Genomic DNA, 17208 nt, shown 5'->3' on the forward strand with positions numbered 1-17208 from the left:
GTTTATTTTCCATTCTCTCTACCCGTGAACATTTAAAAGTGAGCTCGCCCACGTGTGACGTATTTCCTTCATGACTATGTGATGCCATCTTGATACGAAAATAGTGTCGCATGAGTTGTATGATACGAAATATTATTGTCTTACTATTATTTACAAAGACTGCGTTGATTTGCTTTATTCTAATTAGAGTAGAAATTGACACTGTTGAGAGTATCGTTCTCCGTGAACGTTGTGTTAACTGGTTCATTCATTGATCCTAACAGTTAATTTTTTTCTGAACGAGGAGCGTGGTGGCGCTAACAAAGGAATATCTGGATCCGAGCAGTTGTTCATTGGTAAGGTTAATTGAATTATTTTCATTATAATACACACATGAATATGTATTTACATCGCATGGCGACCTATTAGTTGTCGGTTGAGGCAGTATTTTACTGTTGCTTAGCAATAATGATTCGCGAGTTCGCAAGCCCTTGTAGTTACTAAAGTCGCGAGCACGGCCGTCAGCTCACATTACAACTAGCGGTAAGATATTGATTCACCTTACGACTCGATTCTTTTGAATCAGTTCACTAGAAAGATTCATTCAGTGACACATTTGCTATTTACATCGTAATGACAAATTTTCTCTCTGCGGATTACAAGTGTAAATACTACTTATTATTCCATATTAAATTAGTCTCTACAATTCTACCTAGAAAATTCTTATTACAAATCTGCCATTTTAACAAGAATAACCTACATTTCGATTTTCAATAACATGTTTCCTTCACGAACGTTGTCTCGTTCAGTTCCGTGTTGGCTCTTTCAGTGAAAAGGCGTGGCCGTTCCGCGTGTCAACCAATTATATTGATCCTTCACAGCCCGCACTCGATTGCTATTGGTTCGCTATAGTCAGTCAGTCTTTGAAGACAGGATAACAGTCGAATGATTCGGTTCACAATAATTCTTTCACGATTGAAGCGCCACTAATTACATTTACTAACCAACAGCTCGACTCAGGAGAGATGGCCGAGATGTACATTCGCGTCGCGGAGGAGGAGAACGAGGAGCCGATGGAGATCCCGTCGGAGGACGACGGCACGGTGCTGCTGTCCACGGTGGCCGCTCAGTTTCCAGGGGCTTGTGGCCTGCGCTACCGGAGCCCGGTGTCTCAGTGCATGAGGGGAGTTCGCCTGGTGGACGGAATCCTGCACGCCCCCGAGAACGGCTGGGGAAACCTGGTCTATGTGGTCAATTACCCCAAGGGTACGTTACGTTTTATGTTCACTTACAATAGGCCTCGGACCTAATATAAATATGATAAAAGTTTTCAGAAACATTTTAATAATGGTCAAAAGTCATGTTTTATTATATACAAAATTACATTATTAACCCTAACTTTTCCCCCTCAAAGGCAAAAGAGGTCATTGTATAATTTTAGGGTTAATTTAGGCATGTGCTTTATAATTTAACAGTGAGGTTATGTCATAACCATAGTTGAGCACATTTGGGTGTTGCAAACATGTTCTTTGGTATTTTTTCTTGTCTATCTTTAGCTGTAAAAATGCACTGCATTTTGATTTATTGGGGTTGTTTTTGTCGCATTAATGGTTTGGATATATAAACATGTAACAAGTGTTTTTTTTTCGATTCTAGAAACGGCTCTGCCAGATAATAAGAGGAAGATGGATGAGATTGATGCTTCTTCTGCAACAAAGATAAAGAGAGGAGATCAGAAGACTTCAGATCTGATTGTGTTAGGTCTACCATGGAAAACTACAGAACAAGACTTAAAAGACTACTTCAGTACGTTTGGAGAAGTCATCATGGTGCAGGTAAAACATACTGATATAAATATATGATGTGATCGTCTTTGTACTGTCATATTTTGGTGAAAGCTATCCAGCTATTAAAAATAGAACTAGACTCGACTGTCATTCTTCAAGTCAGATTGGATCTGGTATGAATTCTGTTCTTGACTTGATTCTGTTACACTAGGTCAAGCGGGACGTAAAGACGGGAAATTCAAAAGGGTTTGGGTTTGTAAGGTTTGGTGACTGGGAGTCTCAGGGTAAGGTGATGTCGCAGCGGCACATGATTGACGGCAGGTGGTGTGACTGCAAACTACCTAACTCTAAGGTTAGTGTCTTTTTTGTTTTTTCATTTAAAAGTTTGGGGTTAAAGATTTTATTGATGTTTTTGAAAGAAGTTTCATGTGCTCACCAAGGCTGCATTTATTTGATCAAAATACTGTAAAAAAACAGAAATATTAAATATTAAACAGTTTAATGTTTTCCATTTTGAATACATTTTAAAATGTAATTCCTTCCTGTGATGGCAAAGCTGAGTTTTCAGCATCATTACTCCAGTCTTCAGTGTCACATGATCCTTCAGAAATCATTTTAATTTGCTGCTCAAGAAACATGTTTATCATCAATTTTTGTGGAAATCATGATACTTTTAAAATAAATTTTGTAACATTATAATTGTCTCTACTTTGACCAATTTACTTAACAGACTTTTGAACGATAGAGTATATTAGAGCTGCACGATTTATCGTTAAAAGACCGCAATCAATAATTCATCTGTGTCTATTAAACCTTTGATAAAGTAACACTGGAACATTCAAATCTGTTTTGGCGCATCCGCTGAGCCAGAGAGAGCAGTTGTCGTGTTGTAGGTAGGACTGGACCTGAATATTCATTTGGTGGGTTGGTATTTGATGTTAAATTTTGGGATTTGAATATTCGTTTTTGTTTTTTGTATTTGTTTTCGCACACCTGGCATTCCCCTTGAAACGGTTCTCATTCGCGCTTGAAAATGTAAACACTATAAAATTTGGTGAAATACAATACTTTTTTTACAATTATCTTATATAGTTTAGCTGTTTTGATTAGGATGAACAGTTGAAGGAACCCAACCTCGTTATATAATAAATATATTTGCGAGTGAAGCACAAAACTTTGTTTACAAAATAAACAATAGGTTCGCAATTAATGTTACATCACAGCCATGGAAACATTTAGATTCATGACGAATAAGAGAGTTGTGCATGAGCCTATAAATTTTGGCTTTGTCGGCTTTGTATTTTGCGGTCTGGTCTCCCGATTATCAGAGAATTTAACAATATTCCATTAGTTATTCCACTGGACATGGAATCTCTTGTTTCTTTTCCCAAATCTTCACTCGCGTCTCACCCATTTTCGCAGGGGATTATAAACGTTTCTACTTTTTGTTTGCTTTTTATTGGGCCTATTATATTTGCATTATTTACTGTGGTAAAGTAGAAAAAACACACTGTAGGACAGATCTGTAGCCTAATTTTATACTTAGTTTTTTCAAATTCTTTTTAACAGTTTTTGCTTATTATTAGACTTGGTGAGGCGCGTCAAGTTAATTTGTAAAAAGCGTTTTCACACACTCCGGTGATTTTAGTTTCGGTTTCCCTGGCAGCACACAATCAAACATAAGCCTAAATGTCTTGAAACTGAGGAAGATAAAATTCACTTTTCAGACTGGCTTTTACAACAAGTAGAAAACATGAAGAGATTAGAAAAAAGATGGTCTCTTTCCTCTTCGTGTCCCACATCCCTCTCAAAGCGCAGAGCGGTATAGGCTTAGTCTATATCATGCGTCTTTGTGTGGAAATATAAAACTTTTTTTTTTATATTTAACTTTATTATATTATTTAATTTACCATTATTTACTGATATTTATTTCAATACTTTACAGGCTTTAGTGTATTGTTTCTTTGATGTAAGTGCTCAAATAAACACGCATGTCTGTTACGAAATGGATGTTTTAAGTCTCATTTCTTTAAAAAAAATGTATTTCCCTCCGAAGCTTTGAATATTCGGACCATCCCTAGTTGTAGGTATGAAACAGCTTCACAAACAGTTTTTTCAACCACAACGTATGTATTGTTATTTCTGTGTTGTAAATATTCTTATCACAGAAGTAATGGGATAAAAGTTTATAATTCGAATAAAAACACTGATGTCTACGGTAGCGATCAAAATTGAGCAAATCATCTTTTGAAAGTAACTTGGCGCTTCAAATAACGATTGTATCAATTGAATCTTTACGCCACCAGGTGGTGACAAGTGACCGATAAAAAAAGTGTCATTGAATCATCGATTCAACCGATTTAAAACGCCAATTCATCAAGAAATTGATCATTCATTCAAACACACCGTTTTTTAAATTGTTCAGATTAATTAAACAATTTAAATAGACTGCAGCAATTAACATTTAGTCAGAACCTCTAGTAAATTACATGTTTTGTTGTCTATTCAGAATCGTGATCTCTATTTTAAACACATTTTTGTTTTAATTCAAATTCAGAATTGTGCAGCTCTGTATGCTCTGTAGCTCTAGTGTATGATAAATTGTTACTTTTAATCAATTATACATTTATAAATAAAGTGTCAGGTATTCTCTTTTAGGTGAGAGTTTGTAGCTAAACAAAATGATGTGTCTGAACATTTAACAGCAAGGTCCAGATGAACCAATGAGGAGCAGGAAAGTATTTGTGGGCCGTTGCACAGAGGACATGAGCGCTGATGAGCTCCGTCAGTTCTTCATGCAATATGGGGAGGTCACAGATGTCTTCATTCCTAAACCATTCAGGGCGTTCGCTTTCGTCACCTTTGCAGATGACCAGGTAAGCTATTGGTTTTTTTTCTTCTCATTGATCTTAAAGTGCCCTGTTATGCTATTTTAAAGGTTCCTATTTTTGTTTTGGAGGTCTCCTGCAATTAGCATATATGCATCCAATGTAAAAAAAAAAAAAAAACTTTTCTCATAATGTACACTGCAGCATCACCTCATTTATCAGTGTCTGAAATGGTTCTAAAAAGGATTCATTCTCTCTACAGCCCTCCTTTCCGAGAGCTTACTCTGTTCTGATTGGTCAGACGACCCAGTCTGTTGCGATTGGTCTACCGCTTACATCGCGTGGCAGAAACAAAACTCCCATTACCATATCTGAATTTCAGCTCTGGATCTTCCTTAGCACCTGTATACACTGTGACACAAACTGTAATGATGCAGTCAGTTTTACCGTATCAATTCGAGCCCTAGTCCTCATCGTTTGGAAGTGTATGCAATAGTGCTGCACGATTAATCATATCGCAATCGCGATGTCAATCCTATGCGATTATATGCCGCGGGTTTTTTTTTTTTTTTTAAGCCTAAACAAATTAGGGCTATTAACAAAGCATCTGTTAATTTTTGTCATCATTTGGCAAGTGTTACATGATCCCGCTCTTATTCATGCAAATGCTTTTAAACCATTCATGCGCGACAAGACAAAAAAGACTGTCACGCCTACTGTGACTCACAGAAGGACGCGCGCCAGTATCATGCGTGCGCACAAGACAGCACGCCGGAATACAGTTCTCTTTCACGCTTGAACGAACAATAATAGTGTTGGGCGATATGCTCCATTTTCATATCGTCCAATCGTCAGCCTGTGAGATCGGCGATACACGATATTATCGTGAGGGGACGGGGGCTTACTTATTTGATTATTAACTTGATTATTTACTCATTAATTTGCTTGTTTTATTACTTCATTTTATATGAGAATATTTTTTTATTTTGCTAGCAAAGGTGGAGTGTTTATTACTAGGCTATCAGGTTATTTCCCTGTAGTATAGTGAGGTAAAAAAAATAGATCCTAATCATTTTTGTATCTGACTCGAGTATTTCAACATGACAGCAGGAAATTTACGGACACACATGATCCTCTCATGCCGTTACAGATGCAGCATTTTGACTGTACTTCTGCACGAGATGAAAACACGTTTTAATAATTTCTAAGGTCAAGAAAGAGTCAGAGTTTGCATATATGTCCTCCCACCAGTGCTCTCTCTGTCTGGATGCACTTCACAATATGCGCACTTCAATAAGCCCAAAGAACGCGGGTTTTAAATGCCGGGAGAAATCAGAGTAAGGGGCAGAAATCTAGCTGAGTCGACCGGTTTATACTTAAACTTATGACTTGACTCCGATAAAGAAAAACAGGTTAATGCGTTTACATGACCACATGCATTGTCAGTTTATTCAGAATAATCGTGTTGGAACGTGCATGTAAACGCACTCATTCTCTGAAAGTGAAAGTAGAAACTGATCGAGCTTTCAGAATCTGATGCTGCATTAACGCCGCATTCTCTCAGAGACGACGGCGACTATCTTAATTTACTGGCTTAATATTTCTCTTGTGGACCTATATGATGACAGTGAAACATTAGAAGAATATTTCTTCTTAAACAAGTGTTTGAAGCTGCTTTTGATTTTCATAGATGGCAGAGTTGTGCTGTGTTCGTGAACTTTAATTTGCTATAGAAACAAAATACTGATGAACAACGATGCCGTTTTCATCTTGGATCTGTATAAGATATGCGTGCGTCTGTTAAAACAAGCACTCTTGACAATTTGTAAATGGATCACCTTGCAATTCAATTTTGATGTGGGATGTAGGCCTAGTTTTTCGTTCTGTTTTAAAAACATTTTCTTAGAGGAGTCCCGCGTGTCGGTGTTGTCGCAAGTGTTAGGCTATGCGGTGATGTCGTTATGAATTTAGGCAAGGCAAATTAATTGTAGTTCCTAATATTAATTTAATAACAATACTAGCTTTATAATAATACTACTACTAATAATAATTTAATACGTTCATAAAACGAGCCAATTATCGTATTGATATCGTCAAAGGTGAGGTTTTGCCATCGGCGAAATCTCAGACTATCGTCGATACACGATACTATCGTCTATCCGCACAACCCTAAACAATAACACCCCAAATTATGCCAAAATGTCTTTTTGTCGAGTATCTTCATAACATAAGAGTATCTTCATAACATAAGAGCAGTCTTGTGATGAACGTAAAGACTTGTGACCAGTGGCGGTTCTAGACCATTTCAACTGGGGGGGCCAAGCTGGGGCCAGTTGTACTGTTAGAGGGGCCAGTTACATTTAGACCTTATTGTTGTCATATCATTTTCTGCACTGCACTGCAGGCATTAACAGGCAAAATACCATGTTTATAATCATTCAACAATGCATTTGCATTACATATTCAGTATTAGTCAGAGTAACTGTAATTGACATGATGTCCTTCTTTCTCTTCATTTTGGTGAGAACTATAGAGCAAAAGCAATGGGGACCAAGAAGCTTATTAATTAATTTACTGAAAATAACTGACTTGCTAGGTAACTACTAACCGTTTACAGGGTTCCTGCACACTTTTTAAAGTCAAATTTAAGGCTTTTTAAGACCTGAAGAAATCAAAATTCATACCGTACATTAGGGGTGTGCATTGTGCAATATCGACAAAAATATATCTCGATATTTTCAATGTTTTGTTGATAATTAGATGATATTTTACTGATTGTGTTTATGTGCTGGTGACATGGCTGGTTTAGGCCTGTTGTTGATAGCAGACTCACAAAGATATTCATATTTTTTAATATTCTATGCAGTGGTCAGTTAACAGCAGGGACCGAAATTAATTTTTTAAATAATTTTTTATTAATTTAATTTGCCACCTTAAATTGATTTCCAGGGGCATTTTCACCTATATATGGACATTCTTTCTAAACTTATTTAGAGTTATGAATCACCTTTTATGTCAAATACTAACATTCAAATTATACAGTAATTATACTTATTTATACAATAATACTTAATTATACAATAATTATACATTACCACTGTTACCAGTCAAATTAAATAATTTAATCAAAATCCATCTTTGCAGTGCAGTCTAGAGGTGACACAGAAATGGGATTAATATATTTACACTCCATTTATAATTGCATAAATAAAGCTATGAGATTTTTTTTTAAATCAATATTTAAATATGAAATGATTTCTAATTGTAATTTTCTAATTAAAGGGTACTTTAAATATAAAACTAAAACCGCCAGTAGGCGGCGGCAAGTCACGGTCTTAATGAGCGAGTTGAGGGAGTCATTCATTCAACCGATTCGTTCAAACAGCTGATTCATTCGGGAAAGGAGCAAGTGATTCCTTCAAAATGCGGATTTCAGTCAATAAATCATCGCTGTCTGTTGCATTGAGACTCTGCTACGGTTTCATTTTGAAATTCTAGTCGGCGAAATAAAGGGAAAACAAACAATATTGACAATATTGTGTCTAAAAAGTAACTCCCAATGTTAACTTATTGTTAATTTAACTGTTGTATAACATCAATATCACAGTTGCAATTGTGCACGGGAAAACGGCCCTCTTGCTGATCTGATATTCTAATATAAGAACATAATATGATATAAATATAAGACATAAACTAATTTGGGGACATAGCCTACCTATGAACCGCACACAGCCGTGAAAGGACGATAGACAAATGCGATGTCAGCTCACGGTGCCTCGTATACAATTAAAACATTGATTACAATATCATAATAGACAATACACATCGCACACCCGATACGCACATAAAGAATGAACTTGCAACTGAACTGACATTTACCAGCTTTCTCCTTCTCTCCTCTCTCGCGTGCAGGAGACAGACGTTATCCTGCCGCGATTCCCGCGAATGTGATGCGAATTGTCACGTGAACAAGCAAATCCACAAAGATAGAATAATAAAAAAAAATAATACGGATACAACGAACAACGATAGCAAAAAAAACAGTTTTGTAAAAATTATTTCACACTCCACATTTAGGGGGGCCACAAGGGGGGCCGAGCTTGTTGTCACAGGGGCACGGGCCCCCCCGGCCCCCCCTCTAGAACCGCCACTGCTTGTGACTCGTGAGAGAATGAGGCGCGTATGAGATCCGCATCTCTGTCAGCAGCAGCTGGTCTTAAAGGGACAGTACACAGTAGCCACTAATTATCTCTGTCGTTAAAGTTAATAAAAGAACAAAGGGAACAGAGAAAACGCTCACTGCTCTTGACTAAAGAACTTTTGTAAGTTTAATAAGGATAAGGCCGTGTGTCCACCAAACCGTTTTTAGCCAGCTGAAAACGCTACACGCTCTGCTGTAAACGCCTAGCTGTGGGCACTTGAGCGTTTTGGCAGCACTGCGTTTTTACAGTTGAGACGATTCGTTGCTATGATACAGAATATCTGCAGCACAGTTTATTTGAAACCGATTTTGCAGATAATTTGTTTCATACTAAAAATTTATTTTTTGTCGGTCAAATGCACTCGGGCGCCGCATGATTAACATCGCGCAACATGAGCACCACACGTGCACACGGAATGCACATGTAGGAAACCTCGTGAATTACGGCCGTTTCACACCGCAAGCGTGAGCAGCGCGTTTTTTTTTTCCCGCGTGCATGTTTATCAGTGAGTGCATTCAAACCGAGAGCAGGAGCAGCGCGTGAGCGTCGAGCAGGAGCAGCGCGTGTGAAGCAGGGTTTTGGCGCAGTCTATTTTTGCTATGCTGCTCGCGCTCAATTAAAGTGAAAGCACACTTTTGTTGGACAAAATAAATATGATTTCACCCAAAAAGTGCCCAAAATGCACAGAATTTGCGTGTCTGGTGTGTTTTAACAAGAACTGGAGGAGGCTATGTCAGAAAATAAATTATTTGTATTATTTCCCAATCGTTTCCCTGCACTTGCTCCACTTGCCCGAGCTTAGCAGTTGTTTAGCCTGGCTGGACATGTGGCAAATGAGAGAAGAACTGTTTATGAAATAGAACTTGCCATTGATGTACAAGTGATTGCAATAGGCCTGTGTGTTTTGAGAAATATCTTTATTCTCCAAGGCTATATTCATTTTATTTTTATTTGCCATTTATATATTATTTTATTGCCATTACCTGTTTTCATACAGAAGTTTAGTTTCCTAAATAAGTAAATATATCAAATTTTTTTTAGTTGAATATTGGAAGTGAAAATGGTTCTTCCATACCATAACACTGCACTTATTAGATACGTGTGAATTTCCCACACGAGGAGTAATAATTTATATAGTTCTGTTTTATTTTATTTGTTCAAAAAAATGCTCTATGTTCTATGTAAAATGTTCTATTAAAGAAAAGATAGAAAATAAATATTTGTGTTTGCTGTAAAGTGGTTAGAAAAAATTAAATCAGAATCGTCTAAAATCGGTATCGGCAGGCCAAACTCATGAAAAATCGGAATCGGCATAGAACATTGTAATCGGTGCATCTCTAATTTCAGCATTATCCATAATCTGTGTGTGCCTTTTCCTTGAGAACCAAGCAAGTCGACTCATGAAACCATTTGTTTATTTTATCACAATATTGACCTCAATAATATCAATGACATTTTCCCCAAATCGTGCAGCCCTAGCATGCAAAGTGGATTTGCTTTCGCAGTGCAGAAAACAGTGTCTTCTCAACATGTGTACAACACAAACCAAACTCTTCCAGGCCTTGAAAAAGCACAATAGGGGCACTTTGAGGTGATAAACCAGGGATAAAGACCGGTTCACAAAAAAAGAAACTAAACTAAAACTGTAAAAAGAAATAACGCAAGATACAGGCCACGTGGCTAGATGAATTTGCTCTTTGTGTAAATGCGCTCATATGAATTCGTTTCAATTCAAGGTCTTGTTTGTGGTGATTTTGTATTGGTCCGAGAATTTATATTTACTTTTTCAGCATTCAGGAATTTTCTATTCTGGATAGATAAATCACCTGTTCATGCATTTCTGATCATAATTAATATTTTTCATCTTTCCTCCAGGTTGCTGCTTCCCTATGTGGAGAAGATCTGATCGTGAAGGGCATCAGCGTCCACATCTCCAACGCTGAGCCAAAACACAACAACACTAGGCAGATGATGGAGCGGGCAGGGCGCTTTGGGAATGGGTTCGGGGGACAGGGTTTTGGAGCCAGCCGCAGTGGCATGGGGGGTAGTAGCTCCAGCAGCTTGGGAAATTTCAACAATTTCAATCTCAACCCAGCCATGATGGCTGCCGCCCAGGCTGCCCTGCAGAGCAGTTGGGGTATGATGGGAATGTTAGCACAGCAGAATCAGTCAGGTGCATCTGGCACAAGCACAAGCGGCACTAGTGCCCCTCGGGACCAGCCCCAACCATACAGCGCAGGGAACAGCAACTACAGCAGCACAGCTGCTCTCGGCTGGGGCTCCGGCTCTAACTCCACCACAGGTGGTAGTGGGTTTAACTCCAGCTTTGGCACTGGTATGGAGTCTAAGTCGTCAGGGTGGGGTATGTAAATCGGTTTGCGTTTGAAGTGTTGTATTTCTAGTGCGTTTGGTAAGTATTTTCCGAGAGACTTATCTTGTCACGTGAGTTTGGGGGTGGGGATTGGTGAAAAGGGAGACAGGGGACAAAAAAAAGAATGTTTTTTACACTGAATGGAATTTAAGTTAGTGTTTAGAGTGAGATGTTAACCAAGGTGCTACATTAATGTACCATCTTTGGAATTATGTTTTTTCCCCCCAATGTTGTATTGTCTTGGTCGATGCAAACTAAGCATTTCAACTGGATTCTTGTAATGCATGTTGTTCAATCTGTGGATATCTGAAAATGCATGAGAATTGCATAATCCTTAAAGTACATTTGTCATTATTTAGGACAAAAAAAAGACATTTGCATTGGAAAGAATCTGGTTGAAACCTGAACATATTGTAAATTCAGCTTTATGATTCAGTCCAGTTTTATGGAAACCCTTTAAAACAAGCCTTCATCAAAATCTCTTCTGCAGTTGACATCTGTGGGGTTTGCCTGGGAAGAGCGCCCTCTATGGCAGCACAGTGTGGCTGAGGTCATTATGTCACCTTCCTCCCCATGTCTATATGCTCTCATCGCACGGCTCGATGACACGGTGGGTGTCTCCTTTTTCTTAATCCACTTTTTAAGACAAGAAGTGCGCAGAAAGTGACGTTTTTAAACAACCCTTGAGTGCGATTGGTGATATGGCGAAGAGTGAGAAGGCTGCGAGTGAGCGAAGAAAGTGTGGAGCGCACGAACGAAAAGACTTGCGAGTGCGATGAACGAGCCGAAATGTGACTGCAGTGGGTGGGTTTGGTGAGCGAATGAATGAGAGCTGCTGATACTTCCCAGCTTTCCCCTTAATTGAGCCCAAATTGACATTTTGTTCATGTGTACCTCAAAGATTTTTTTTATTTTTTTATTTAGATTTTTTTTTGGTCTCCCTAGGTTCCATTTTGCTTTTCTCCTTTAGTATACTGACATGTGCTTATATAGTTAGTGGAATGTTGTGATGATGATGATGCATACTTTGTCTTGCTTCTATAATCCCATCTGAATGCTGTATGGTGTGTGTGCTTTTTTTTTCTTGTAACTTGACCTGTAAGTGTGAGCTTTGATATGGATGACATCTTCAGTGGACACTGAGGGGGAAAACATGAGTGATGGTGTAAGTGTGACCTGTATGTTGAGTGCTGTGAATGTCTGTGGATTTTCCCTCTAGATAACGTTGCTCAGTGTTTTCAAAAGCATTTTATATGACTTGTCAAATGAAGGGAGTGCTTCAATAAAACTAATTTGAATAGATTGCCATTTTCTCATACTGGTTTTTCACGTGATGTTTGAAAGCAAATACCACCAAACTAATTGAATTCACACATTTAGGGGCCTGGAATATGGCTGGTCGCTACTGAACCCCAGGCGGGAAGTCCGTTTGGGGATGGAGGAAGATGGAGGATGCTGTGGTTCTGCATCTCTGGTAGCGGCCATGGACACGGTAGACCGTAGCAGAATTTGATAGGTGCTTCCAGATGGGCACCAGTTAACTCAAAACACTTCAAGCATAATACATTTCAATCTGAAAACCTGAGATGATATTAGGCTTGATTTTGAGAAAGCAGCCTGTTGTATTCAAATGCAGGCATAGGTTTTTCAGGTCAATGTTTTAAAAATGTTTGAATTAAAATATTTTAGATAATCTGTATTGTTTCATAGAGCTTCATATTCCCAAGAAAGTCGTGTTTATAGGATTCTTTATTACAATAAAACACACATTAACTCATGTTTGAGTACACAAAAATGTTTGGTGTTAAGTATTTAATGTGATTTATGTACACATTTGTACAGCTGTTTTATTACATTCAAAAACCAAGTACTTTTGTGCAACTTATAAAAATGTGAATTTTGTACATTTCTTTTGATCAGTCTTCAACCTCATTCTCCTCTTCACCTTCCATGTCTTTACTCTTCCTCTTGGTAGCATTCTTCTTCCTTTTCTCCTTCAGTTCTTGGTTGTTCAAAGCCAATTCTTCACTTTTCTTCGTAATGTAGTTGTACTGTAAGATTGTTTGGTGTTTTTTAATATTAACTTCCTTCTACCGTACTAGTAAATATTTTGTATTACATGAGCACTTGGCCGAATGTTCATAGTTTAGAGGTATCTTTAAAGAAATGTTAGTTAGTTAAATTTACTATAATTTAAATTTACAAGGTTACACTTAGATAATTACTGAGTAATATTAATTAACTACATGTACTTACAGAGTTTGGGTTAGTTACTCGTAATTATGCACAACTATAGTAAGTACATGTAGTAATAACTATGACACCTTAAAATAAACTGTTACCCTTTACCATGTTAAATTAGATCTTCCTTAACAGTCACAAAATAACCACTTTTATACCCAAGCATTTTATATTATTTTAAATATCAACATTTAGGCCTGGTTTCACAGACAGGGCTTAGATTAAACTGGGATTAGGCTTTAGTTCAATCATAACATTGAAGTAGCTTTTATAAATGTGGCTTGGAAAAAAAAATACTGGTGAGCATCTTGAGACGAGTTGTTTTCTGTGGAAACAGCTCAGTAATGCATTTTAACCTGGGATTAGGTTTAAGCCTTGTCTGTGAAACCAGGGGTACATGTAGGCTATAACATAATGACAGGATTCCGAAGCTTGGCATATATATCTAGAGGTAAGAAGCAGGACGAGAGTGAATAAATATGTTTACAAGACTTTTGAATAGTTTTTACTTTTTTACAATGTATTTTTCGTTGTTTGGTGGGACCTTGCATATTGTTTGCACACACAAAAAAGTGATGCGTTTAATATCTGAAATCATCCTACCAGTGCAGTGGTTCTTCTAGCTGTCAGCTTCACATCATCCACTGTAACTGTGTGTCTTTTAGCATGTCTGCAAACATTCAATATATGCCTCAGCACAAATAAAAAATCTTAATGTGGATAATAATAGAGGAAAACCTGCTTTTGCATTAAGTTTACCGCGCAAACGCTTCCAAATCCTTGGCAAATATATCTGGAGAGGTAAAAAACAGGACGAGCGTGAATAAATATCATGTTTAACGAAATCCTACCGAAATACGAATGTCACAAATTACTTTAGATGTCATTAATTAGATGTGCATCTTACCGCACTGTCTGAACGCAGTCTCTGCAATAGCTGCTATTGTCTGTTTGGTGATTTGTTTCTCGCAGTCTGCAGCGATGTGTTGACAGAGAGAGCCAACAGTGTAGTGAACAGCAGCTTTAAGCCTCTGAAAGAACATAAATACTGTCAACATGAGAGATGAAACCACTTCTTTACAATTTGCATAAACATAACAGAAACACATAGCGAACAAATTATGCAGTAGTTTATAAGTTATAACCTGTTTTTGTGCCTCGTCCTCATCCATTTTCATTGGACAACTAAGCAGAAGCTCAACTTTTTGCTTTTAGCCATTTACAATTAAAAATTGCGCGAATTATGAGTTCTTCACGTTGTATGACGTCGCTAGAGTTCATTATCGCCCTGACAGCGCCTCCTACTGACGTGGAGGGAATGTCAGTCAAGAGATTAAAGAACATTAAAGGGATAACATTCTGTCATAATTTACTCACCCTCAAGTAAAATAAACCTATATACATTTATTTATTCTGCTGAACACAAAAGAAGATATTTTGAAGTATGTTTGTGGCCAAACAGTTGTTATTGTTTTTTCCATAGCCTATGGAAGTCAATGGTTTCCCACAATTGTTTGGTTACACATATTCTTCTAAATATCTTCTTTTGTGTTCAGCAAGAAATTCGTACAGGTTTGAAACAAATCGAGGGTGAGTGATTGATGACAGAATTTTCATTTTTGGATGAACTATCCCTTTAAGGTCTGATTTCTGGTGTGCAATGTTGTGCATCTCTTGAGACAAAACAATGGCATGACACGAACATATTTTAAGATATGTCAGTTAGTTGCTTTCAGTTAAAACTGCTCAATTTCCATTTTAGTCTGGGATGGCTGCCTTGTCTGTGAAACCGACCAAAAAAGAAACGTGTTTATTTTAAGAATAGCTCTTTGATATCTGACAGTCACAAGAGGAAGTTACAAGTGATTATTTCTGTTTGTTGCTTCCCTACAACTAAAGCATTTTAATACTGTTGGGGTTGGTTGACCCAATTGCACCACATTTTTATTCATGAATAAACAAAATATGGAAACTGTACCAATGTCAGTCTCCTTACTTAAATATTTAAAGAAGACAACATACACTCAGCCTATGGAGACACTCCTTAATATATTTTTATTGTTTTTATTTATTTATCTGAAAAGTACATGTTCTTGACCTATATTTTACTCACAAGAAGAGTGTCTCCCTCGTTCCAGTGTGTCCATTCCTCTCAATGCACTTGTATAGGTTTTCCCTGTTGTTTACTTTTCATTTCTTTTTGAAATTGTTAATGTTCACTTGATTGAGAATGGATTAATGCTGAAGCAGTTTGTATGTTATAATATTCTTCAATACACATGAGAAGAATTTCAGTTCAACACAATCATTCACGCTGTTCTTTTGTAGGTTTGCTTGCAGATCTGGTCTTCACATTTAAGTTCCTTGAAAGGAAGAGTAAAAATGATTAAAAAAAACATTTATTTGGTATTTGTGTTCATTTTATCTTAAAATGACGTCATTGAATGTTTTATTTGACTCACAAGGTAAAGAGTGTCTCCCTCCATCCAGTGTGTCCATCCTCTGTTCTTTTTCTCTCCTTTCTGGACGCACACAAGTTTGTCGTTGTCCCAGTTGACTGTTGTCTGAAGAAAAAACAAGCAGTATTACTCAATTCTGGCACAGAAAACTCTACCACATACTGTAGGCCTATTGCCAATATGTGTGTGCGTGCGTGCGTGCGTGTGTGTGTGTGTGTGTGTGTGTGTGTGTGTGTGTTCAACCTGGCATTTTTTGTTGTCCAGTCCTTTGGTGATTTCCTCAAACTCTTCTCCAATTTTGAATGAAGAAGAGTAGTTCCGGAAAGTTGTTAAAGTTTTAATGGTGAAAGAATCTCCGTCTTGCTCAAAAATCTTCTGTGGCTTTAGCATCCCTGCTATCTTTCGGGTGGCAAAATCAATTCCTGTATTACATAGAGCAAGGTTAAATACATATTCTTATACTCACAATGCCAGTTCCTCTTAATAAAAAATATATTTATATATCTATAAAAATATTGATATAACTATTTTAAAATATTAAAATTCTGAGAAATGAATGACATTACTCACCGAGAGCAACCATGTAACCTTCAAAGTTTTCATTGTCCACCATGTCCCAGGTTCCACTATAGTTTGCAGGCATGCTTGATGTCGATCCTGAAGCGTTTCTGTGAGTTCTAGCTGCTGAATGGACCCAGAAAGTGGAATTTAAGTGTACATGCGTGGAAATGAGAGAAGCAGATGTGCTGTGTCGTATTTCAGCAGGTCTGTGTAATATGGGGCAGGGGTGATGGGACACAAAGGCTATTTTAGAGGGTTGGTCAATGTTGCTGTTCTCTGAGGCGGAACATAACTTTTACACACTGCTTGCGTCCCGTGGGAATTCAAAGTGAACAATGTAATTCAAAAGACACATGTTGCTTTGGCAGTGGATTGATCTGATACAAGGAGTAGGCTAAACAGTTTGGCAAGAATTTAGTAATGTCATAGAAGTCCCATATGATTTGAGATGATTAGTTTTGTTTCATTATCTGTGTGCCAGATTTTCATTGTGGCAATGGCTTTAAATAACTTCTGTGGTAGGCTATATGGTATATTTTTTCCCTCTTTTTTGTCTTAGAAGAAAAGGTTATAAACCTTAAGTTTTCTGCATGCGCTTCATAGAACCTTTTATGTATTATGCAATTATGTAAGACATTTCTCCTCATATAGAAGCTTTTTGGCATAGAGCGTTCTTTAAAATTGAACCAAGAACCCATAGGATTCTATATTGAATCCCCCCGAACCTAAGAGTGTATTTTCTGAAAAGCAACAGACAGTTGGAAATGACAAGTGTTTCTT

The 17208-nt window shown here is 37.5% G+C and overlaps 3 protein-coding genes across 4 annotated transcripts; 1 reads left to right on the top strand and 2 right to left on the bottom strand.

The window, feature by feature from the left end:
- The first annotated feature begins 52 nt into the window (after nt 1-52).
- On the top strand, nt 53-12962 carry tardbpb (TAR DNA binding protein b). 2 transcript variants are annotated; one of them, XR_013192962.1, is made up of 7 exons: nt 53-335; nt 990-1245; nt 1636-1814; nt 1978-2118; nt 4472-4642; nt 10672-11777; nt 12548-12962. XR_013192962.1 is itself a non-coding variant. In XM_077198044.1 (6 exons), the coding sequence occupies exons 2-6, from the start codon at nt 1005-1007 to the stop codon at nt 11164-11166; spliced, it is 1227 nt and encodes a 408-aa protein (XP_077054159.1). In that variant the 5' UTR covers nt 53-335; nt 990-1004; the 3' UTR covers nt 11167-12469. The 2 variants fall into 2 exon arrangements, 1 of the variants encoding a protein (XP_077054159.1); XM_077198044.1 differs by lacking the exon at nt 12548-12962 and having other exon boundaries at nt 10672-12469.
- A 1-nt stretch (nt 12963) lies between these two features.
- cenps (centromere protein S) lies at nt 12964-14694 on the bottom strand. The gene is made up of 5 exons (XM_077198046.1): nt 14554-14694; nt 14316-14439; nt 14168-14201; nt 14012-14078; nt 12964-13218 (listed from the first exon to the last, which is right to left on the bottom strand). The coding sequence occupies exons 1-5, from the start codon at nt 14584-14586 to the stop codon at nt 13084-13086; spliced, it is 393 nt and encodes a 130-aa protein (XP_077054161.1). The 5' UTR covers nt 14587-14694; the 3' UTR covers nt 12964-13083.
- Nucleotides 14695-15457: 763 nt separating this feature from the next.
- Nucleotides 15458-16650, bottom strand: rbp7b (retinol binding protein 7b, cellular). Its single transcript, XM_077198045.1, has 4 exons — nt 16438-16650; nt 16111-16289; nt 15871-15972; nt 15458-15771 (listed from the first exon to the last, which is right to left on the bottom strand). The coding sequence occupies exons 1-4, from the start codon at nt 16508-16510 to the stop codon at nt 15718-15720; spliced, it is 408 nt and encodes a 135-aa protein (XP_077054160.1). The 5' UTR covers nt 16511-16650; the 3' UTR covers nt 15458-15717.
- Between the last annotated feature and the right edge of the window lie 558 nt (nt 16651-17208).

Source organism: Siphateles boraxobius, unplaced genomic scaffold (genome assembly GCF_051911475.1).
Source record: "Siphateles boraxobius isolate OS27281-9 unplaced genomic scaffold, OSU_SipBor_1 41, whole genome shotgun sequence".
NCBI lineage: Eukaryota > Metazoa > Chordata > Actinopteri > Cypriniformes > Leuciscidae > Siphateles > Siphateles boraxobius.

Excerpts from the sequence above, each read along its gene's own strand:
- tardbpb (XM_077198044.1), top strand. The coding sequence starts at position 1,005 with ATGGCCGAGATGTACATTCGCGTCGCGGAGGAGGAGAACGAGGAGCCG. Across the intron at positions 1,246-1,635 it reads TGTGGTCAATTACCCCAAGG|AAACGGCTCTGCCAGATAAT; the intron begins GTACGTTACGTT and ends TTTCGATTCTAG. Across the intron at positions 1,815-1,977 it reads GAGAAGTCATCATGGTGCAG|GTCAAGCGGGACGTAAAGAC; the intron begins GTAAAACATACT and ends CTGTTACACTAG.
- rbp7b (XM_077198045.1), bottom strand. The coding sequence starts at position 16,510 with ATGCCTGCAAACTATAGTGGAACCTGGGACATGGTGGACAATGAAAAC. Across the intron at positions 16,290-16,437 it reads AGGTTACATGGTTGCTCTCG|GAATTGATTTTGCCACCCGA; the intron begins GTGAGTAATGTC and ends TATGTAATACAG. Across the intron at positions 15,973-16,110 it reads TGGACAACAAAAAATGCCAG|ACAACAGTCAACTGGGACAA; the intron begins GTTGAACACACA and ends TTTTTTCTTCAG.
- cenps (XM_077198046.1), bottom strand. The coding sequence starts at position 14,586 with ATGAAAATGGATGAGGACGAGGCACAAAAACAG. Across the intron at positions 14,440-14,553 it reads AGGACGAGGCACAAAAACAG|AGGCTTAAAGCTGCTGTTCA; the intron begins GTTATAACTTAT and ends ATGTTCTTTCAG. Across the intron at positions 14,079-14,167 it reads GATTTGGAAGCGTTTGCGCG|ACATGCTAAAAGACACACAG; the intron begins GTAAACTTAATG and ends GAATGTTTGCAG.